At 38.1% G+C, this 25,231-nt stretch overlaps 1 protein-coding gene across 3 annotated transcripts in view; it reads left to right on the top strand.

Moving 5' to 3' along the window:
- The window catches only part of jar (Myosin heavy chain 95F jaguar), a 562,711-nt gene that overhangs the window by 440,741 nt on the left and 96,739 nt on the right, over positions 1 to 25,231 (top strand). For all 3 annotated transcript variants that reach the window (XM_067138002.2, XM_067138003.2, XM_067138005.2), the window contains 2 exons: positions 11,081 to 11,171; positions 17,357 to 17,493. In XM_067138002.2, the coding sequence (XP_066994103.2) occupies positions 11,081 to 11,171; positions 17,357 to 17,493 (228 nt within the window). The remainder of the gene's footprint in view (positions 1 to 11,080; positions 11,172 to 17,356; positions 17,494 to 25,231) is intronic.

A 25,231-nucleotide genomic window follows, 5' to 3' on the forward strand; every position in this document is an offset into this window, starting at 1 on the left:
TCCTTCACGCCCTTCCCAATGAATGAAAATTTACCCCAGTCGCTTCTGCTAAAATTCCTTCTAATTTTATACTTGTGGTCAGTTCTGCCAATATAATTAGTTTCCAACTGAAGCCTCTCACGGATTTCTCTCCATGTTTCTTCTCCCGTATAGGCTCTATATAATCCTATAAGTCTAGTTTTCTCCCTTCTCTTACTTAAAGTTTCCCACCCAAGTTCCTCTAACATTTCTGATACACTACTCTTTCTCCTGAAATCCCATGTTACAAATCTTGCTGCTTTCCGCTGCACACTATCTATTTCTTTTATTAGGTATTCTTGGTGAGGATCCCAAACACTGTTTGCGTATTCGAATAATGCACGAACCATACTTAAGTAACTTTTTTCTTTTAATTCTTTGTTGCATCCTTTAAGTAGCCTCATTATGACATGTAACGATCTGTATGCTTTCCCAACAATGTCATCAACATGACCCTTCCAGTGCAAATTACTTTCAAATTTCACACCTAAGTATTTGAACTTGCCATCTTTTGGGATAACTACCTCATCCAAAGTATATTCAAATTCAGTTTTAAAGCTCCTGTTTGTAAAAGTTGTAACAGTTGATTTGCCTCCATTAACCTTCATATTATTTTCTTCAACCCACTGTTGGATACTTTCAAGGTCCCTTTGTAATTCTGAACAATCCTCAATGTTATTTATTTCCCTATAAACAATTATATCATCTGCATACAATCTTATTTTTGATGTTATATTGTTCCCTAAATCATTTGTGTATATTAAGAAAAGTAACGGACTGATTATACTACCCTGTGCGATTCCCTTCCAAACTTTCTTTTCCTGTGATATATTATTTCCTACTTTGACTTTCTGAACCCTTGAATTTAGAAATGTTGTTATCCAACGTATAACCCTTACGTCCAATCCTATTCCCTCCAATTTCTTTAATAATATTCCATGTTCCACTCTAACAAAGGCTTTGGAAAGATCTATGGCTATGCAATCTAACTGGCCTCCTGAATCCAACTGATCTGATATGTTCTGCTGAAATCCCACCAGTTGTGCCTCACAAGAAAATTTCTTTCTAAATCCATACTGCCTCCTCATGAACCAATTTTTATCATCACATATCCCTCTGATGTACTTTGCTATTAAAATCTCCAGTATTTTACAAACTATACTGGTCAGGCTGATTGGTCTGTAGTTCTCTGGTTTCCTTTTATCACCCTTTCCTTTATAAATTGGTATTATTATAGATTCCTTCCATTCTTTTGGTATTACACTATTATTTATGACATAGTCAAAGAGAAATTTTAAATAAGGCACTATGTACCACCCCATTGTCTTTAATACCTCCCCAGTAATTTGATCATTTCCTGCTGCTTTTCCTTGCTGAAGCAGTTGGATTTCTCTGAAAATGTCTTCATTTGTGAATGAGAAGCTTCTTGTTTCCCTCTGTGTCTCTCCCTCTCTATCTTCTGTTACTGTTTCCAACTCCTGACAATCATCTACTGAATCTCTGAATTCCCTACTAAATAGATTTGCTTTCTCAGTATCTGTTGAATAGTGTTCACCCCCTTCTCCCACCATTGTAGGAATTTGGATTCCTTTTCCTTTTTGATTCCTAATATATGATACATCTTTTTCCATTTCCCTTTTGTGGTCATTACCCTCTTGAAGTATGCCATTCATATATTTCTCTTTTGTTTCCTTTTTCACTCTATTCAGTTCCCTCATTAGCTGTTTTCTAGTTTCTCTATTCTCCCTACCCTCTTTGATTTTCCTGTTTACTATTCTACATTTTCATTTTAATTTCCTTATTTCCCTTGTATAATAAACAGGGTCTGAGGTCATTTTACCCTTCTTAACAGGTACAAATCTCTTCTCTCCTTCCCAAATGATTCCTTTAAATTTAGCTTAAAGTGTATCCACATTACTCCCTTCACTTATCCAACAATTGAATTGTGATTTAAGGTAAGTCCCAAATTTATCAACTTTAGTTTTTCTGTATAATTTCTTGTCTTGTGTGACCCTCTTATTAAGCATTTTTGGTATAAGTCCTACATCCATTATTACAGCCTTATGGTCACCTATGCCTTCAATTACCTCAGTTTTATCAACAATTTCCCATGGTTTAACCAAGAATACATCTAGCAAGTTGTTGAGATGAGTCAGTTCTTGTACTACTTGTGTAAATCCTCCCTCCCAAATTGACTTATTTGCCAGTTTCTGTTCATGGGCTTCACTTGCAGCTCCATCCCATTCAACTTCAGGCAAGTTTAGATCTCCCCCAATTATTACCGTATCATTATTATTGTTTTTATGAGTATAATCTATTATTTTCTCAAATATTTCCATGTCTCTTTCCACTCTTCCAGGCCTATATGTTCCTATAATTCCCACCTCCTTCATATTATCACAAACTAATTTTATCCCTAATATTTCATCCCTTTCATCGGTAAACCATTCATGTGAACAATAAGTTTCCTTCACCAGAATAAACACCCCCCCTCCCTTTTTATCTCCTTGGTCTCTACGATAGACTGTATACCCTTCTGGAAATACTTCTCTATTACCCACCCCTTCTCTCAACCATGATTCTACTTCTATCACCACATCAGTCTCATAAGATTCCATCAATGTACTGAATTTTACTTGTTTATTTACTACACTCTCGATAAGATTTCTGGGGATATACTAAAGACAATGGCTGGGTTGGGATATAGTACCATATCTAAAGTACTTATTTGATCATTGGTTGAAAGAGCTATACCAAATAAATGGAGAGTTGCTATAGTAGCCCCTGTGTATAAAGGAAAGGGTGATAGACATAAAGCAGAAAATTACAGGCCAGTAAGTTTGACATGCATTTCATGTAAGTTTTGGGAAGGCATTCTTTCTGATTATATTAGACATGTTTGCGAAATTAATAACGGGTTCGATAAAAGGCAGTTCAGTTTTAGGAAAGGTTAATCCACTGAAGCTCAGCTTGTAGGATTCCAGCAAGATATAGCAAATATCGTGAATTCAGGAGGTCAAATGGACTCTATTGCGATTGACCTGTCTAAAGCATTTGATAGTGTGGATCAAGGGAGACTACTGGCAAAAAAGAGTGTAATTGGACTAGAAAAAAGAGTGACTGAATGGGTTGCTATATTACTAGAAAATATATCTTAGAGAATTATAGTAGGTGAAGCTTTATCTGACCCTGTAATAATTAAGAGGAGAATTCCTTAAGGCAGTATTATTGGACCTTTATGTTTTCTTATATATATAAACTAGCAAGATACCCGTGCTTCGCTACGGTATTATACTGAAATTAATAATTGAATGCTTATTGTTTTAGATATATAATCCGCCGAAATTCGCGATCTGACTCGTTTTCAGCAAGAATCAACCAAAATTCCCGATCTGACTTGTTTTCTATTAGATTACGGCATGTTTCCTCCCATTTTTCAATCTTCTTTTCCAGCAATCGATTTCGTACTTCCCGGGCTAGGCTCAGTATTCCTCCCGGTCAGTTGGGTCCGTAAATCTTTGCCATCTTTTCCTAAAATCATTTTTAATATGGATAAAATCCTTCAGGACATCCGGCATGGTGTCATACTGGGTGCCTAGGCGGCACTGAACCCGTGGCCGGACTGCATTCTTAGTCATTACCTGTCCAGGAGCCGTTTCCAGCGCGGTCCGCACATTTGACGACGGTCCGGAACATCATTATTATTATTATTATTATTATTATTATTATTATTATTATTATTATTATTATGTGTTGCTGGAATGGATGATGACAGGGAAAACCGGAGTATCCTTAGAAAAACCTGTCCCGCCTCCGTTTTTGTCCAGCACGAATGTCACATGGAGTGACCGGGATTTGAACCACGGAATCCAGCTGAGAGAGGGCGGCGCGCTGCCGCCTAAGCAACGGAGGATCCTTATAAGTACATTAAGAACAGTAAAATCAATTGGTCTCACCTCCTTCTACACCCCACCGCCGTTAATTTTATTTACAGCCACCCCCCTCTCCCCCCCAAAAAATTAAAAGAAGGCTTGTTTCTTTATGTTTAAAGGAGATTCCAAACACCAATGTTCACGTTTATTACCTTCAGTTTTGAGATATCCCCATAAAAATAATTTACTTTCTTCACTTCATTTCACACTACTCCCCCCCGCCCCCCAAGTGAATTTTCCCACAAAAAAATACTTGTTTCTTTAATAGTAAAGGATCTTCTAAATAAAAATTATCACGACTCTAACTTCTTCAGTTTTTGATTTATGTGTCCTCATGAAAGGAATTCGACTCCTTTACACTCCCGCCCTCCAAGATGGTTTCCCCCCAAAACGCGTTTTTCTTTGTTTTTAAAGGAGATCCAAATACGAATTTTCACGTCTGTAACAACTTTAGTTTTTATTAGATGTATGTATTCTCACACAATTAAGTCAATTAATTTTTCAATTCTTTCACACACACACACACACACACACACACACACACACACACACACACACACACACACACACACACACACACACACACCTTCATTGGATTTTCCGAGAACACGTGTTTCTTTATTTTTAAAGCAGATTGCAAATATCAAATTTCACGTCTGTAACATCTTCATTTTTGAGTTATCAGTAGCCTAATTAATAGAATTCAACACCATTTTCAGTCACTTTTACCCCCCCTGCACCCAAGTGGTATTTCCGAAAACTAAAAATACACGTTTCTTTATGTTTAATAGAGATAAAAATACCATTTTTCACTTCTGTAACATGTTAATTTTTTGAGATAAACTGTAAAAATTCTCATTTTAAAATTTAACCCCTTTTGAGTTCCCCTTGAGTGGAGTTTCCAAAAACAAATCACCTATGTTTCTTTACATTTACAGGAGATTCCAAACACCCACTTTTTACGTCTGTAACATTTTACGTTTCCAAGATATTCTGTAGATATAGTCTTTCAAAAATTCACCCCAATTTGTCACTCCTGTTTAACCGCCATTAATTGGATTTTCCAAAAACTAAAAAATACCTGTTTCTTTATTTTTAAAGGAGATCCCACATACAAATTTTCAGTTATGTAATATCTTTCGTTTCTGAGATATATGTATCTTCATTAAAGGTATTCAACCCATTTTTCACCCTTTGACACCCCTCCTATTGGGATTTACAGGAAACAAAAAATACGTGTTCCTTTATTTTTAGAGGAGATTCTAACTACCAATTTTTACATCTGTAAATTTCAAAGTTTTAAGATGTACACACACTCATTTTAAAAAATTTACCCTCCCCCCGTTTTACCCCACAATATTTGGAATTTCCATTAACGAAAAAATACGTGTGTTTATTTATTTTTAAAGGAGATTCTAAATACCAATTTTCACATCTATAACCTTAAAATTTTTTGAGATAGGCACACTCATTTTAAAGTATTACCCCCTTTTCACCCCCCTTAATTGGATTTTCCAGAAACAAAAAAAATACGTGTTTCTTTATTTTTAACGGAGATCCCAAACACCAATTTTCAGGTCTGTAATATCTTCAGTTTCTGATATATAAGTAGCCTCATTAAAGGCATTCAACCACTTTTTAGCCCCTTTTCACTCCTCCTATTGCGATTTTCCGAATACAAAAAAAAAATACGTGTTTCTTTATTTTTTAATGAAGATTCTAAATACCAATTTTTATATCTGCAAACTTTAAAACTTTTGAGATATAGATTCACTCATTTTAAAAATTCACCTCCTTTTCACCCTCCCATTAATTGGATTTTCCAAATACAAAAAAATACGTATTTCTTTTTTAAAAGAGATCAAAATTACCAATTTTCAGGTCTGTAATATCTTCAGTTTCTGAGATATAAGTACCGGTATCCTGATTGAAGGCATTCAACCCATTTTTCCCTATTTTCACCCTTTTCACCCCTCCTATTAGGATTTTCTGAAAACAAAAATATACGTGTTTCCTTATTTTAAAAGAAGATTCTAAATACCAATTTTTACATCTATAAACTGTAACAGTTTTGAGATATAGATACACTCATTTTAAAAAATCACCCCCTTTTCACCTCCCCATTAATTGGATTTTCCAAAAACAAAAAAATACGTGTTTCTTTATCTTTAAAGGAGATCCCAAACACCAATTTTCAGGTCTGTAATATCTTCAGTTTCTGAAATATATGTAGCCTCATCAAAGGCATTCAACCCATTTTTCACCCCTTTTCACCCCTCCTATTGCGATTTTCCGAAAACAAAAAAATACGTGTTTCTTTATGTTTAATGAAGATTCTAAATACCAATTTTTACACCTGCAAACTTTAAAAGTTTGGAGATATAGATTCACTCATTTTAAAAATTCACCCCCTTTTCACCCTCCCAGTAATTGGATTTTCCAAATACAAAAAAATACGTGTTTCTTTATTTTTAAAAGAGATCAAAAGTACCAATTTTCAGGTCTGTAATATCTTCAGTTTCTGAGATATAAGTACTGGTATACTGATTAAGGGCATTCAACCCATTTTCCCCATTTTCACCCCTTTTCACCCCTCCTATTGGGATTTTCTGAAAACAAAAAAATACGTGTTTCCTTATTTTTAAAGAAGATTCTAAATACCAATTTTTACATCTGTAAACTTTTAAAGTTTTGAGATATAGATACAATAATTTTAAAATTTCACCCCCTTTTTCACCCCCTTAGCGACGGAATATCCAAAAATCCTCTCTTAGCGAGCACCTACATCTTAATATGAATATATCCCCAAAATTTCATTTCGTTACATCCAGTAGTTTTGGCTCTGCGATGATGAATCAGTCAGTCAGTCAGGACAAGTTATTTTATATATATATAGATGATATGAGTAAGAAAGTGGAATCAAAGGTAAGGCTATTTGTAGATGATGTTATTCTGTATAGTTACAAGATTGTGAGCAACTGCAACATGACCTCGATAATGTTGTGAGATGGACAGCAGGCAATGGTATGATGATAAACGGCATTAAAAGTCACGTTGTGAGTTTCGCAAATAGGAAATCCTCTTAGTTCTAATTACTGTGTTGATGGGGTGAAAGTTTGTTTTGGGGATCATTGTAAGTATCTAGGTGTTAATATAAGGAAAGATCTTCATTGGGGTGATCACATAAATATGATTGTAAATAAAGGGTACAGATCTCTGCACATGTTTATGAGGGTGTTTAGGGGTTGTAGTAAGGATGTAAAGGAGAGAGCATATAAGTCTCTGGTAAGACCCCAACTAGAGTATGGTTCCAGTGTATGGGACCTTCACCAGGATTACTTAATTGAAGAACTGGAAAAAATCTAAAGAAATGCAGCTCGATTTATTCTGGGTGATTTCCAACAAAAGAGTAGCATTACAAAAATATTGTAACATTTGGGCTGGGAAGAATTGTGAGAAAGAAGACGAGCTGCTCGACTAAGTTGTATGTAAAGGCAAAGAATGTTACAAGTATTTAATTTCCACGTATTCAATACAAAGAGAGATCTAGTAATTAAGAATTAAATCTTATCATATTAATTACAGGGACATGTTTTGCCCATTATAATGGCATCTTCAGCCTTAATCTCAAACCTTACGGGTGAACATCTCCCTTAGTAAGTTATTCCAGTCCCTAACCCTCCTTCCTATAAATGAATATTTGCCCCAATTTGTCCTCCTGAATTCCAACTTTATCTTCAATAATGGGCAAAATTTGTCCCTGTAATTAATATGATAAGATTTAATTCTTAATTACTAGATCTCTCTTTGTATTGAATACGTGGAAATTAAACACTTGTAACATTCTTTGTCTTTACATACTTTTCAATATGGACCAAACATGAGAATTATAACGTGTAAGTTGTATGTTCCAAGTTGTCAGCAGAGAGATGGTGTGGAATGACATTAGTAGATGAATACGTTTGAGTGGCATCTTTAAAAGTTGGAAAGATCCCAATATGAAGATAAAGTTGGAATTCAGGAGGACAAATTGGGGCAAATATTCATTTATAGGAAGGAGAGTTAGGGATTGGAATAACTTACTAAGGGAGATGTTCAATAAATTTCCAATTTCTTTGAAATCATTTAGAAAAAGGCTAGGAAACAACAGATAGGGAATATGCCACCTGGGCGACTGCCCGCTTCCCTATTCCTATATGTTTTGGTGTGACTGATCGCCGCAATTTATATGATGCAGTATTACTCAAATACAGTACTTGCTTATTGCGGATTAACAGACAATTTTGAGATCACAGAAAACGCATGTACCATACCTGAAACACTCGTATAATATGTTTGTACCAGACTAGAATCACTTCTGCGCCGATTCACTCAATTAACGAGTGCAGTGGTGCTTCCTACTGGCTGATAACAGCACGTTGCACAGTATTTGGAATGCCCAGTTTCACAATAGGAAGACTGCTACTTGAGTAGTTGACATCTTTATTTCGAAATGCATCCAGAACTGCGTGATGAATGATCAAAGAAGTGGATGCATCAAATACGGGAACATTTCCTTTTCTCCACTTTGGACCCAAAAATATTGGGATACATAAATTATGCAAAGGCATTAGTTATGTGAGAAAATATGGTATTGCCTAGTATTAATTCCATTCCTCTCACAAAAATCTAGTAGTACTGTAGCTCTTCTTCTGCATTTGAGCACCTTCAAATACCACCGGACTGAGCCAGGATCGAACCTGCCAAGTTGGGGTCAGAAGGCAAGCGTCTCAACTGTCTGAGCCACTCAACCCAGCCGATGAGAGTCTAGAGGAGTTCTTCAGTTCTTGGAGGAACTGGAGAGGTGTATCAAAAATAAAGAAGTGGTGATAATGGGAGACATGAATGCCCACATAGGAACAGACTGCCAAGGTAAAGAAAAAATGATAATTATTGGAAATCCTGTATTACATACATATCAATCATAACAGGTATTATGAATTTTCCTTACAAATCATACTGAGTATAGTTTAGATGGGAATTGTACTTTGACATTGATGGATCTGCAAACTCTTGAAAAAGCTATTCATGGGTGTGATTGAGCCCAAATTTATGTAAAGTTTGTGCATTTAGCTTGTTGACTGTGATGGAGAAGGCTTAATTTAGAAGAAATTATCTCTGTTAAAATGGTGTGTCAAAATTTCCAAATCTATTCTTGGAATAAAACACATTCTTCCTGAAGCTGAGCCCATGAGAATTTCTGCATTTTTATCTAGCTTTACCATAGTCAAACTGATTCCATTGCACAAACCACTGTGTTCCTTGACAGCCACCTACAGTGAAGCTTCAGACATGTAATTTTCTTTAAAAAGTACCATTTTGTGGTTGTGAGGGTATGTAGATTGTGAAGAAGAATATTACTATGCATCCAAATTTTATATCTGTCTTGTGAGGTGGCATGCCTGATGGATGAAGACAGTTAAGAAATTCAACAGGATAACGTACTACTGTACTTCATAAACAGCATCATATTCTACAGAGTCAGTTTTTATGTTATTTTGTCATCTTTCACAAGTTTCAGAACCTGTTGGTTGATGATGTTAACTTGTCTTGCTACTTTTGGAAAATGAATTCTCATTTGAATGTGAAGAGAATCCGATTGAATATTAGAAACTATTTATTGGAATTTGGTTTTGTGAAATCTCAATGTTATTTTGGTCTAAGAAGCTATTTGCATTTCAGATTTTTGGTTTAAAAATATTAATTTTGGGTCATTTTAAAATGACTGAACAGGGGTCAAGAGCAATGTGAATGTAAAATTCCACTAGCACTGTCATTTGAATTCAGTTGAAGTGGGTCAAGACTTCTGCAGCCAATTTTACTGTCATTTTCAATATCCTGTCATTTATAATGTAGATTTTTTTATTTCTTTCTCAATTGCATACCTTAATATTTGTTGCAAATCCTTTATCTCAATGAACTCAAATCAGAATACAGAATTCTTGTATTTACTTTAAATGTCATAACTTGATCAATAATAGACAGCAACTAGTCTATAATATCGTGGCCCAAAAATATGGTGGCCATGCATGTCTGTTGGCTTCATTTCTGGCATCACATTGGTGAGGTGCTCTATTGTACCTTATTCTATGCTCATTGTATGGCATAGCTGGTTTTGCTAATATGGTGACTGGCACAAAACTCAGCTTCGGTGAGCTAATGCATTGTAATACATGTTGCCAACTCTGTGTTATTCTGTGCTTCCTGGCAACCACATACAGTAGATTGAAGCTTCAGACACGTAATTTTCTTTAAAAAGTACCAATTTTCTGGTTGTGAGAGTTTCATTGTATTTTTCCTGTAAAGGGGAAACAACAACCTATATCTGGCATGAATTTCAGCTGTTGAAATATTCTTGTTTTCTCAGTATCACTGTGAAAAACAGGTTAAATAAGGATTTTATATACGTAAATTAGTATTACAGATATTGATATTTGTTTCCAATTTTATCGAAGTATCAATATTTTTGTGATTTTAGTCTTCTTCTATCATTTATCCCACATTGTGGTGGTGTCGCGGGTGCAAACTATGACTCACTGTTTTATGACCAGGAACCCTTCCCGATGCCAACTCTTTGTGGAGGAATGTATTCACTATTGCATGCTTGTGTGATGATTGATGGTTGGTGGTGGGAAGTGGTGTAGTGTGGTGTGGAATGGAACAAACACAAACACATTAACCAGACATGATTAAAAACCCCAACTGGCCAGGAATCAAATTCGAGGCTCTCTAAAGTGAAGGATTCAGTGCTGACCATTCAGCCAAACTGGCGAACTTACTTTTTTTTTGTCTTGGGTATTGATACTGTATCTAAACATTGTTTCAGATGTGGTATCTCATGTTGCCTACATATCCTTGGCTTCCCAAGTGCTGAGGCTCTAATGTTGCAAGCTCTTGATTTTATGTATATTGATTACTATAATGTAATGACTACATTTTTATTTAAAGAAGTAAATTACAAGAAAAAACATTTGGTAAAATATACGTAAAAATTACTAAAACGAGTATTTATTACAAGTAAATTTGACTACTTTTACTCAACACTTTTCTATTACTGGAATACTTCCCCTAATGATTTCCCTATTTTTCAGGAAAGCAGAGATTGAAGCTCGACGAAAGATTGAAGAAGAAGAAAGAAAAAGACAAGAGGCAGAAGATAGGAAAACAGCTGCGCTTCTACAGGTACCAATTCTTGCTCAGTATATGGACTACCTACCTAAAAAAGTGTTGGTCTCAATTTAAACCTGCTCAGGTAGTGAGGGCAGTCATAACTTTTACTGCAAGAGTTTCAAGTAAATAATAGAAAGTATAGTAATACACAGGTTTTTATTCCTTTATTTTACTCATTCTCTGAAAATGAAAATAATGTGACACCTCTATTAAATATTAAAGTACAGAATGTTCATGTGTGCTTATTTCAATCATATTAAATGATTAGTTAAGTTTGTATAATTGAGGAAAATAAACTTTTGTGGGGCCAGTTAGAGAACAGCTCTGACAATTCCAGAAGTGAAAAAGGAGTTGAACTATTTTTATAAGGATACTTACTATATATCTCAAAAACTGAAGGTGTTAGAGACATGAAGATTGGTATTTGGAATCTCCTTGAAAAATAAAGGAACACATATTTTTTTTGTTTCCAGAAAATCCACTTAGGAGGTGAAAAAACTCGCTGAGATGTTAAATTTGTTTCAAACCTTCTGTTATTTAACACCTAGGATATCATTTGAAATTTTAACTTTGTAATTCACACAATTTCATATAAAAGGATACTTTTGTCATATTGCTCACCCCCAACTCCACCCCCACCCCCACCCCCACCCAGTCAAAACCCCTTAGAGGTGTGCCAATTCTTATTTAAAATCTAAGACATAATTGTATGTTTCTAGAGGGCAGCACTAATCCTGATAAAAAATCAAGTTGAATCCTCCATTATTATTTAGGCCTAGTATGTATATACATTAAGCTTATGGAATTTGATTAGTAGTTTGAGAGTTTGAAATCTTTAAAAATTAGACATTCAATGTGAGCAAGAATACATAGATACTGTTAATGATATACAATCTTAAAAAATGTTCCTCCACTTGTGTACTAAGTTTAAGATTATTTCAACTAAATGCCTGAGATTTACAAATACATTTTTTTTGGCAATACAGGAAAGAAATCGGAAATTCGGTTGAATACCTTGGCTGTTGTGAAGACTTAGTTTTAGAACTTCAACAACTTCTACATGGTCCCAATCCTTATGTACATGAAATATTTGTAATTATATTGTATTTGACACAAGAACCTCCATGGCTCAGACGGCAGTGCATTGGTCTCTCACCGCTGGGTTCCGTGCTTGAAGTCCCGGTCACTCCATGTGAGATTTGTGCTGGACAAAGCGGAGGCGGGACAGGTTTTTCTCTGGGTACTACGGTTCCAGCAACACTCTCCATTATCATCTCATTTCATCTGTCAGTCAGTAATCATTGCCCCAGAGGAGTGCGACAGGCCTTGGCAGCTGGCACAATTCCTGTCCTTGCCACAAGATGGGGCTTCATTCATTCCATCCCTGACCTGGTCAATGACTGGAAAACAGGTCTAGGATTTCATTCATTCATTCATATTTGACACCTACGACATCCAAAATTCTTGTAAAATAACAAATTCATACGTCAAATGGTTTGGAGTGATGAATAATTTTGTCATAAGTCTTCATCTCCTCCTTCCCCCCCACCCCAACCAAAATCCCTTAGGGATGTATTATTTTAAGACCTGTTATTATTTAAAATCTAGAATGTATAGGAGCAACCATAATGTGAAATTTTAACCTCGTGTGTTGAACGGTTTCAGAGAAATAAATATCTGTGTCATCAGAACTCACCCCCAGTTAAAACCCCTTAAGGGTTTGTTGTTTTAAGACAACTTCTTTGTTAAAATGTAGGGCATTCAGGAATAATCATCATGTGAAGTTTTAACCTCGTATGTCAAGCAATTTCAGATAAATAGATATTTTTGTCAGCAGGCCTCACATCCACCCCCAGTCAAAATCCCTTATGGGTGTATTTTATTAAGACCACTTTTTATTTGAGATTGCTACATACATGAGCAACCATCATGTGGAATTTCAACCTCGTAAGTCAAACACTTTCAGAGATATGAGTATTTATGTTTTCAGGCTTAGCGGTTGTATTACGAAGGTTGGGGCAAAAGTCATAGCAGCCTATTTTTTTTCTTGAAGATACCAGTCTGGTTGGAAAATGTGACATATACAGACAAAAGGACAAGGTGTTAACTACATGTGTGGACAATGAATAGCAGTGAAATATGGTAACACACTAATTTATTACGGTAGTATACAGGCAATATGGCCCTCCCGGTGCAAAAGAATGAAAACACAGTACAAATAAAGTTGACATGACAAACCTGGGCCTAAAGACCCTCAAGGTAGTCCCCTGCTACTGACACCACACGCTGCCAATGATGTGGGAGGCGCCGAATACCATCTGCCTCAGCATTTGCCGTACCATGTGTGAATCGGGTCACCTGTTGGTGCACAGCATTAGCAATGTCCTCTCATGTTGCAAACCGCGTACCACGTAGTGGTTCCTTGATCTTTCGAATTAGATCAAAGTCACAGGGCGAAAAGTTGGAAGAGCGCGGTGGGTGATCCAATTCTTCCCATCCTCAATGAACAGTAGCTGCCCTACATACTCTGCTTTATGTGGTTTTGCATTGTCGTGCAGAATTATTGCACTGTCCACAAGATCTGGACGTTTCTCCCGAACGCCACGTTGTACCTGTCACACCAGGAAGTCCCTGTAGTACTGTGCGGTCACTGTTCTACCATATGAAACAAAGTGGCAAACAATGACATCCCTGACGTCATACGCGATGATCACCATCAATTTGACTGAGGAAGGATTCTGACTGACCTTCTGCCTCCTTGGTGATCCAGCATGTCGCCACTCCACAGACTGACGTTTCAGTTCTGGTTCGTATGCCCTGGCCCAAAATTCATCAATGGCAATTATTCGTGACAAGAATTAATCGCCGTCCTGTTGCCAGCGTGCAAGGTGGTCAGAGCATATTGCATAGCACACCCACCTTTGAACTTCCGTCAGTGCATGTGGTATCCACCGCGATGCGATTTTGCGCAGTTGCAGCTCACTACGCAATATCCTGTGGACAGTGCGTTTCTTGATGCCACTTGCCCTGTCTAACTCCAGTAGCGTCCATCGTCTGTCTTCATCCAGGAGCTGCTCGATGACTGTATGTGCCACATCGGTCCGCACACTGACAGGTCGTCCCAAATGTTGCTCATCACTGGTTGACACACGTGCTTGCTGAAACTTTCCTACCCACCGTGCTACTGTGCGGTATGGTAGGGCATTATTCCCAAGGGCTTCCACTAATTCACTGTGAGATTCCATCGCATTTCTCCCTCGGAGAACAGCTATTTTGATGTAAGTGCGCTGCTCAACACAGGTTACTTCCATCTTGCACGACACTCACCAACTGACTGATTTCACAGCCTTCGCTGCGCTACTACCAACTATCACAGAGCCATCTGTTGTTCTGCATACACACTCTGCCTGCAGAACTTCCACACGACATGTATACGTTCGTGATCTGTTCACATATCTACAAGAAAAAAAATAGTTGCCATGACTTTTGCCCCAATATTCATATTTTAAAACCACTTGTTATTTAAAATTCGACATTTAGGACAACCATCATGTGAAATTTCAAGCTCGCATGCAGCTGCCTCAGCCGAACTTATGTCACGTGCGGCCGCCCTGCTTTGAACATGTATACAATCGTATATGAAATCTTACCTTATAAAACATGCTGAAAATTTTGTCCTTCCTGGGTTATACAGGTATTGTATCTGGTAACCACGTTCTGGCTGACGCAAGTGAGTTCTGTCACTGTAATATTTCTGATTTCATTTGTAATGTTTTCTTTCAGTTCCTCCGATGTGTGAGGATTTGTTCAATACATTTTTTTTTCTTTCATTTTACTCCACAAGTAAACATTACACACTGTTAGATCTGGAGAACGAGGGGCAAATAGACCAGCACTGATTACTCTGTCTGCAAACTCTTCTGAGATTGTAAGAGGGGAATCTTCTGCTGTATGAGCAGGGGCTGAATCTTGTTGAAACCACCCACGTGATTTTTCTTCTTCCGTTAACTAATGGAAGAACAGCATCAAAATGTCATCTTGGTACCTCTCTGCATTTACTGTTGTGTGGAAAAAAAATAGGCCCAATTATTCATCTTGCACTAACAGCACATCAAACACCGATCTTCCTATAAAAAATAAGGTTCCTAGAAGGAAACCATAATTTAATTTCATCGATTGCAAGTGTTAAAGTCATTTAAGCCCAATCATTTAAGCTTAAATGATTTTACCAATATTCCTATCTTAATGAAGTACTTCATAAACACCAATAGCGAGAGTTATGACTGTTCATACGACCATTAAGATGAAACCAGAGCTTTTACATATGAAAACACGGTGTTGCAGTGATAACTGTTTCACGAGGTTGACAGCTGAGATTCAGACTGTTGCTAGGTTGAACACGTGCAGACTGCTTGCAAGTTCAAGAACTATGCACACGCTTCCGATACTGCAGCTGCTGTAGTGCAGAGTACAAACACTGTGTATTTGGCCTGGGTTTATATGAGAGACCCTGTGTAGGAGCAACTGGCATGTGAAATTTCAAACTCGTATGCCGAACGGTTTGAGAGAAATTATATTTATGTCATTAGCCCTCTCTCCCCCAGTTGAAACCCCTTTTGGGTATATTATTTTAAAACCACATTTTATTCAACATTTAAGACATATAGGAGGAACCATCACCATCATGTGAAATTTCAATCTTGCATGTCAAACAGTTTCAGAGAAATTAATATGTTTGTTTTCAGATATTAACCCCCACTGAATTTTGTTTCTAAACTTGTGCTGTTTAACATCTAGTTCATAAAGGAGTAATCATTGAGTGATATTTCAGTTTTGTTCTGAAGACACTTTCAGAGTAATGAATATTTTGTTTTTTTTGCGTTTTACCCCCATTTTATCCCCTTAGAGGTGGAAGTTTTTGAAACCCTTCCATAATAGGTGCCTACATTGTATTAGCAATATATCCCCAAAATTTCAATTGTTTATGTGGAGTAGTTTTGCCTAGTTTTCCATATGCTGCTTTTGCTGTGCCCATGATATCATTCTTTGCTGCTTTTAACAGACTTATTCTGGTTTCAATTTTTAAGTATGTATTTTACCTACTTATGCCTTCACATAAATGCTACCTTGCCTCTACCACTCTTATCATTTCTCTTCCAATACTTTTCTGTAACAAGACTTCCTCAAACTTTTGCTCTGAATTTGCTGTATAGATCTTTTCTAAATTAATAAAATTCATTACCTTATTCGTACCTTACCCCTAATGTTCTCCTTTTATCATATTTTGTGTCAGTGTGCAATATGACCATTCAGCCAAGGAGTCGGGTTGAACTACTCATCGGCTAAAAGTAGAGTTACACAAACTATCTATGGATCTTCCTCAGACTGGTACTAATAATCTGTTTATGAGTGTGCAACCATTAATCCATTGTTATTTCACCTCTAGTCATACTTCCATCTAGACTCAATTATATGAGAAGAACACTTTGATGCTAATATCTAGTAAGCTGAATTTTAGGAATGAGGGTAGGAACCTACACAAAGGATAAACATGATAACAGGTCAGTATAAGTAATAGGGACAAGGGCAAACATAAAAACACATATGATCAAACACAAAATATACAATCTCTTTCATTTTCACGTAGAGAGCTGTATATGAAGGAGTGGAGTTTGTCAGTTTTGTGTTTTCACATTTGTGAAATCTGTGTGGCTTTTTTAGCTGAAAGGCCAGAATTATGACCTCTGGACCAGAGGATCAGTAGTTTAGTTCCCAGCCAGGCCAGAGATTTTAGCCACATCTAGACAAACCCTCTAACTCTGAGACTGTTTCTTTGTGTTTGTCTCAATGCACTCTACTTCATGTACACACAGTGCAATACACTATCAACTACCACAGAAACACCCAGTAGTCAATATATCCCTCCACAGAGGGTTGATGTCAGGAAGGGCATCTGACCATAAAATAAGGCCAAGTCAAATTGTGCAACACAGTTCACAACTGCGACCCCATCAAGGTGTGGGAAGAAGTGATGGAAGAGGTAGCTACATGTCCTTGTTTGTCCTGTCTGTTGTTCTCTCTTATCACACTGATCTTGTACCATTTTTATTCTATCAATTTCAGCTTTCTATTCTATCCGATCTATTTCTCTGCTCTTGTTTGTTTCCTTGTTTCATATGATATTGCTTGCTTACCAGGCTCAGATGGAGAAGGAACTAATGGAGGACACTCGTTACCGTGAGCAACTAGAGCAAGAGAAACGGGACCATGAACTGGCTGTAAGACTTGCTCAAGAATCCAATGGACAAGTAGAAGAAATGTCTGCCAACAACAGGTACCGTATATTTTCAAATATATCGTTTCTAGTCTACAGTAAACCATCCTGTACATCCTATGCTGTGTAGATTGTGAAGATCTTCATAATACACATTCATCTAAATAACTCCATAAAAAATCAGAAGCCTACAAAAAGTAATAATAATAATAATAATAATAATAATTTGACTATTTCGTACTGGGTGGTGTTATGCATCACTTGACCAAGCTCCGAAAATAGACTGAGATATTTTCACAAACACAAAATCCTTTGTATTAATTCATCTTTCCTTTGAAATGTAAGGTATTATACACAAAAATAAAGATAAAAACATTTCTGTGGCTTGGTTCTAAAAGGGCCAATGTCAAAAAACCTGTTTTTGAGCTATGAGCATTTGAAGTTTTGCTTATAGTTTTCCAATTATTGTTTTCAACTTCTAACTTTAAATAACTTTATACTTCCTCTGTGGAAGTCACCTTATTAAACGCTATTTTTTTCTATCATATTCTTCAAAAATTGCCAGGTCTCTAATCTTTATTGGTAATCTAACATTATTGGCAAGGGCTTATTTAATTAAACATTAACTGTTCGTTTAGTACTTAACAGAGACATTGGCCCTTTTAACATGTTGTAAGCCAGGATGAAACGCGTTTGTATCAGTTAATATCTTAATTTCGATAAAAAATGACATTGGCCCTTTTAGATCCAAGCCACAGATTTATGTTCTTGTTAATGTATCAAAACTAGTGATATTTTAAATATTGTAATGGGAGGGGGAATTATGGAGGAAAAGAAATAGGACATCTTGATGTTACTCTGAACAAATCGGGCGAACAACGGTTGAAGTAATGACACAAAGTGCTAGGCAAGGAGAGGCCCAAGTGGATGGTACAAGAGGAAAGAAGAGGCGTAACTATACACTAGGATGAAGAGGATGTCTCATACTATTCAATCAAATATCTAGGATCAGTCAGTCACTATATACCATATGGAAGTCTGCCTCCATAGCGTAACGGTTAGTGTTGTTAGCTGCCGTCCTCGGGGGCCTGGGTTCAATTCCTGGTATTGCCAGAAATTTAAGAATGGCAGGAGGGCTGGTATGTGGTTGAAATGGTAAATGCAGCTCACCTCCATTGAGGATGCCTGAAAAGAGCTGCACCACCTCAGGATGAGGACACGAGTTGACTTTACACAAGAACCTCATTTATCCAGATTAAGTGGGACCGGAACTGATCTGAATGATGGAAAATCCGGAAAAACAAAAAACCAATACAGTACATGTTATATAGTATATTAACATAAGTTGTACAGTAATACCTTTTTTCACTTGTACAAAAAAATATAAGAACACTTTTCTTACATTTACGACTGTTTTATGCACTAAAATAATGTGTGAGCTTTTTCTGTTTTATATTTGCATAGTGTTTGTGCGCAGCATGATCATGGAGAAGTACTAACATCAGTTCTGCCAATGTGGTTTCAATCTGGGATTCTAAACAGGCCATCAGTTTGTCCAGCTGCATTGTTGCATCTTCATGAGTCATTGTTTCTTCTGATGGAGCGCTGGTTTCATTTTCAAATTCACCATCAATCTCATTATTACCTGCCGAGGAACAAGAGGCAATCATTTATTCATCTGTCATTACGCCGTAGTCTGAATTACAGTCATTTTTCAACCAGTCATTTACGTCATTCACATCTACGTCCGAGCATCCGGGAATGCGTGCAGATGAGTCAAGGAACTCAAAAGAGTCCGTGGTTTCTCATTCTCAACTCCAGGTGAATGCTGGAATGGTGCTTTCGATAGACCGTGGCCGACTTTCTTCCAATTCCTGTCCTTAACTATCCTTGGCGGAAAAGACATTCAAGAAGAATTGACCCCGTAAAAGAAGTACTGTACAAGTAAAAACTTTTTTTCGATCCAGATAAACTAGGTTCTTGTGTACTTTACCATATGGAAGAAACGACCAAGTATCAACTATATATATATATATATATATATATATATATATTGCTTACTTACTAGGCTCGGATGGAGAAGGAACTAATGGAGGACTCTCATTAAGTAACTATTAACATCACGCACGTTATTAGATATATACTGTACTGTATAGTGGCAGACAAGCAAAGAACACTACAGAAACTTATATTCATTCATGGTTATTATTTCATATTTTTTTAAAACTATATAAATTGAAAATCAACAGGAGGTGCGAAACTTTAAGAGAAGGTTAGTCTATACTCTGCGCAGTAAGTAGGAATTCGTGTTTAAAAACAAAATCCTGCCCAAGGTTTTTGAGCTCATGAGTATTTGTGATCATTTATCACTTGTCCTGCTTTAGAGACCAATCTTTTGCAGGGCACAGAATGTGGAAGTGAAGCCAGATGAATTTTGATAAAGTTGGATAGAGGTAACAGTTCTCCTTCCACCATTGTAGAGGGTCCCAACTTCTATGTAGGAAATCATTAACCAAGTAGCGATTAATTTCAATGGTAGCAGCTGACATTGGTGTGCCTGATAAAGAAAAGAAAGATGATAATAATATATTTCAAATAAAGGTGTTCATCATCATCTTCTTCATCATCATCATCATTTCAACCTACCTGTGGTTTTTCTCGAAAATGTCACTTTATCAATCCGTCCAAATACGGAATTCATTTCTGTTGTCATCTCTTACCAGAACTTCTTCACCATCATCTGGTTTGCTGAAACCTGCTCTTGTTTGCTTGATTTTCACAGTGGTTCAATTGCACACCTCTTTGCTATTCTCCTGCAGCTTTGTCCATGAATACTAGTAACATGAACCTTGGATCCAAAAATGTACATAAGTCAGTCACTCATTGTACTCCAGATTTCTGAATCTAGTAGTAAGTGAGTAGTAGTGAATGTCACAGTTAACAGTCTTTGACAAACATTTGCGAGGCCATTTGTCATAATACATACATGGCTGCATGTAACATACTTATGACTACTCATTACTGCAGTATCCAGCTCCATGGCTAACTGGTTTGCATGATGGCCTTTGGTCACAGGGGTCCTAGGTTCGATTCCCGGCAGGGTCCGGAATTTTAACCATCATTGGTTAATTTCGCTGACACGGGGGCAGGGTGTATGTATGGTCTTCATCATCATTTCATCCTCATCATGACGCACAGGTCGCCTACAGGCATCAAATTAAAAGCCCTGCACCTGGCAAGCCAAACATGTCCTCGGACACTCCTGGCACTAAAAGCCATACGCCATTTCATTTTTCACTGCAGTAATGGGAACAGTACAAAACTCCTTACAAAATAACTGTTCCTCTTGCAAAAGGACCTGGATGTCTCTGTTTATGAGAGTTATTGAAGTTCTCACTGTGTCCTCCAATTCACAAAATCTTTGTAACATATGGTAGGTAGAATTCCACCTCATGGGGACTTCTTGAATAAGTTTCTTGGGATGAAAAGAACCCATGTTCTCTTGTGCTGTCATTAGCTTGTCCATGTCCATCATGCTTCTCTTAACACCGCTACACGTTTTATTTTCTCGAGCAATAATTGTATCTGTTTCAATGCATCTTGGATGATTAAATTTAAAGTGTGTGCATAACAGGGAAAGTGCTTCCATTGCCATTCATTTACAACATTTTTTATGTTAGGTAAGTTGTCCGTTACAACAGCTACAATTTTTTCAGACAAATTAAATTTATTTGATATACACCTAATTTTGCTGCTAAATTAATACTGGCTATGAGGCAAAACTGAACATTCCAGCAAAATTGATTCTAGTTTGAAATCTCCATTTATGAAGTGTGCAGTGAGAGCTAGGTAGCTCTCTAAATTCCTAGACATCCAGGAGTCAGACACTGCAAGCCAACATTAAATATTGATGAACAACTGTCCTACACTGTTCATATGCTGCTGGAACTGATGAGGAAATAGTCTTTCTATCAAGCAGAATGTAGGAAGGGTTTAATCCAGTACGAAATGTTGCAAAACATTCATCTTCCACCACAGGAAAAGCTGAAAATCTGCTGTAAACAACTGTAATAGTAGCTTGTCCAGCTTCTTTTTTTCTGTACATCACTCATTTTTCTTTGCACTGGTCATGGGCCAATACTCGTATCCAAGTTTTCATTTCTCACCTGCAGTTCCATAATCCTTGGTCCATACAATGAAGGTGGCGCTGATAGGCCATATATGTTGCGTTCGATGGAAGGTGAGGGACGGTGCAGTGTTTGACGTAGCTTGTTTCTCTGGCGAGTTTCCTCTTCCTGTCTTCGACGTTCCTGCTCAAACTGTGCAACTGCAGCTGAGATTAACACACCAGCAAGGGCAGTCCAATGAGAGTATGCCAAGTATTTGGGTTTATATATACTCTTCTCATGGTCTGCTTAAGTTGGTCTTTATATCGCTTCAGAGGAGCTCCACGAGTCCTCTTGCCAGTGCTGAGTTCAACATACAGGATTTGCTGAGGAAGTCTGCTCTCACTCATATGATGGATATGGCCTGCCCATCTAAGCCAATGACCAACAATGGTGGCTTCGATACTGTTTAGCTTTGCTTTCTCGAGAACTGCTATATTACTTATATAGTCATCCCATTTGATGTTCATGATGGATGTAAGTTTTTGTTGACAAAAGCGTTCCTGTTTCTGTTTCTTAATGTCCCGGTGATATAGGGTCCAGGTTTCACACCCGTAGAGTAAAGTAGAAATAACAGCAGCTTGATACACCCTTATTTTCATGCGGATACTTAGATCTTTGTTCTGGAATACACAATGTGACAGACGTCCAAAGGCCACATGGGCAGCCTGTATTCTGTTTTCCACATCCTTCTCATAGGTACAGTGCATTGAGAGAATACTCCCAAGGTACAAGAATTTCTCCACCCTTTCCAGAGCTGTGCCAGATATGGTGATATCAAAATCTGGAGAGGTGGTTCCAGGAGCAAGCTGAGTAAGCACTTTGGTCTTCTGAATGTTGACAGTCAGGCCAAAACATTCATAAGCTCTGTTGAAGCAGATGACAGATTGTTGAAGCTCTTTTGGTGTGTGGACTGGAGAAGCATTGTCATCTGCATATTGCAGTTCTATGATCCGGGTGGAATAGGTTAATCTTTTGGAGTAAAGTCTAGCCTGGTTGAAAAGTTATTTCCAATGGCCCAGGGGCTGGGCGTTTGTGTTGTCCCCAACATCCCTGCAACTCACACATGCCTGAAAAGCCTTACCTCTGATATGGCTATTTCTAGCCGAGTGCAGCCCTTGTAAGGCAGACCCTCCGATGAGGGTGGGCGGCATCTGCCATGTGAAGGTAACTGCGTGTTATTGTGGTGGAGGATAGTGTTATGTGTGGTGTGTGAGTTGCAGGGATGTTGGGGACAACACAAACACCCAGCCCCTGGGCCATTGGAAATAACCAATGAAGATTAAAATCCCCGACCCAGCCAGGAATCAAACCTGGGACCCTCTGAATCGAAGGCCAGTACGCTGACCATTCAGCCAACAAGTCAGACAGAGTTCCCGATGTTGAGCGGAAAGGACTATATGGCTTTTTCAGTCCTGATATCTGAGAGTTTCTGAAGTTCCTTGGCTTTTTGCTGCCACCAGTTGTTCTTTAGTGCCTGATTTCAGACTGACACTTCTGTTTCAATTCTATGAAAACGCATTTTCTTCTCTCTGGAGGATGGATCTTGAGAAACGGATAGATATGCATCCCGTTTAACCTTGATGAGATTCAAGATTTCTTCATTGTTGTTATCAGACCAGTCTTGTCTCTTCCTTTCCTCTGTGCAGACTCTGTAATGATATTCTGAAGTGTGGTCCATTCAAATTCTACATCCTTTGTGTTGATTGTATTGTGAGTTAGTTGTTCTAGAACAGAGTTTTGGTATTCTGTGGCAACACTATCAAGCTGAAGCTTAGAGGTGTTGAACTTCTTCCATGTTGGATTTGTGAAGTGGGTTTGTGGCTTTTTATGGATGGTAATCCTGAATCGACTAATAAGAAGTTTATGAACTGTCCACTAGTCATCAATATTCCTGTCTGTTTTTGTGATTAGGACATCATTCTTGTCGCACTGACGGCTGATGACATAATCTATCATGTGCTAATGATAAGAGCGTGGATGCATCCACGTGGTCTTGAAGCAATTTGGCAGTTGGAATTGGGTATTGGTGATAAAGAGCTCATGCTCAGCACACAGGCCAAGAAGTAACAGACCATTAGCATTGCAGTTCCCAGTTCCATGTTTACCCATGACCTTTCCCTATAAGAGGTTGTCCCTCCCCACTCTGGCGTTAAAATCTCCTAGTAGTGCAAACTTGTCTTTAGCAGGCACCTTGGTGAGGACTGTGTTCAGTTGGTAGTAGAAGTGGTTCTTAGAATCCTCATCATCCTTAAGAAAGGGGTCATATAAGGAGAGTAATGAATCTGCCTCCTGTAAGAGGTATGCAGAGAGTCATGAGTCGTTAATTTACTGCGATGGGAGCGAGTCGATGATCATTCACCAATTTCATCTTTACTGCAAAATCCACACCATGGATGCAAAATTCATTTCCCTCCCTTCCTTTCCAGAAGATGGTGTAACCTGATGAAGCCTCCATGATTTTTCCTTCTTTTGCAAATCTGGTTTCACACAGGGCAATGACATCAATGTTGAGTCTCTTTAGCTCATGGCTGATGAGAGCTGCTGTTCTTTCTGGTCTGTTAACATTGTCTAATAATGTTCTGATGTTCCATGCACCAATAGTGATGAACATAGATTTCTTTCTTTCATGATTTTGACTGCAAGTTAAAGTAACCCTCACAGTGCAGTTTCCCAGACACGTTTTGAAACTGACTACCGATGTTTAGCCCACATTTTCTGGGGCCTTCCACATTCAGAGTGGGCAGCAGTGGTCCTAAATAGGCCTTCCCAGTCACAGATGCAGGACCAGATCCCTGAGTAGTCACAGGGTCTCAGGAAGGCGACCATCAAACATCAGCCGCCAACATGCAGGTCCAGACTAGAAGCTTCCAGTTTACCCAAACCTGCTTCCATCATCCTTATCCAATTACCGTTGGGCTTTTAGAGGAACAGCTGGAGAGAACGCCATAGACATGAGTTTACTTAAGGTGGATCGCAACTTGCCAAGGAGTGAACTACACGCTATGGTCCTGGTGCCATTCACTGCGGCACATATAGCTTGAGACATGCAGTTTCCAGCACCAGAACTGCAATGGACTGCAGCAGACTCAGAGTGCAATTGAGTTGCGCCTTTACAGCCAATCTATCTGGCATGACCTCTTCCACCTCCACAGCTGTTGGGAAGTAAGAAATAAGAGATTCCTCCTCTGCCTGCTTTGCTGTTGGGTCAGAACGCACTGGATTTCAGTGGCATTTGCTCCACTGGGGGACCATCACCCACTGCTAAGGAGGCTCCTCCACGTGAAGCCGTTGGCCTACCTTAAGGGGTCGAGTTATTTACTGTCGCTCAACACTCAGCGTTAGCTGTTTTTACAAGCTGGTTGCCAACCCAGCAAACCCTCCTCCTTTCTCATTCCGGGCTTGAGATCGGACAACGGTGGAGTTACACTGGTAAAAATCATGTAAAAGTGTACGATGATGTAAATAAAGGGTACAGATCTCTGCACATGGTTATGACAGTATTTAGGGGTTGTAGTAAGGATGTAAAGGAGAGGGCATATAAGTCTATGGTAAGACCGCAGCTAGAGTATCGCGCCAGTGTATGGGACCCTCACTAGGATTACTTGATTCAAGAACTGGAAACATCCAAA

The sequence above is a fragment of the Anabrus simplex genome, chromosome 1 (genome assembly GCF_040414725.1).
Source record: "Anabrus simplex isolate iqAnaSimp1 chromosome 1, ASM4041472v1, whole genome shotgun sequence".
Lineage (NCBI taxonomy): Eukaryota > Metazoa > Arthropoda > Insecta > Orthoptera > Tettigoniidae > Anabrus > Anabrus simplex.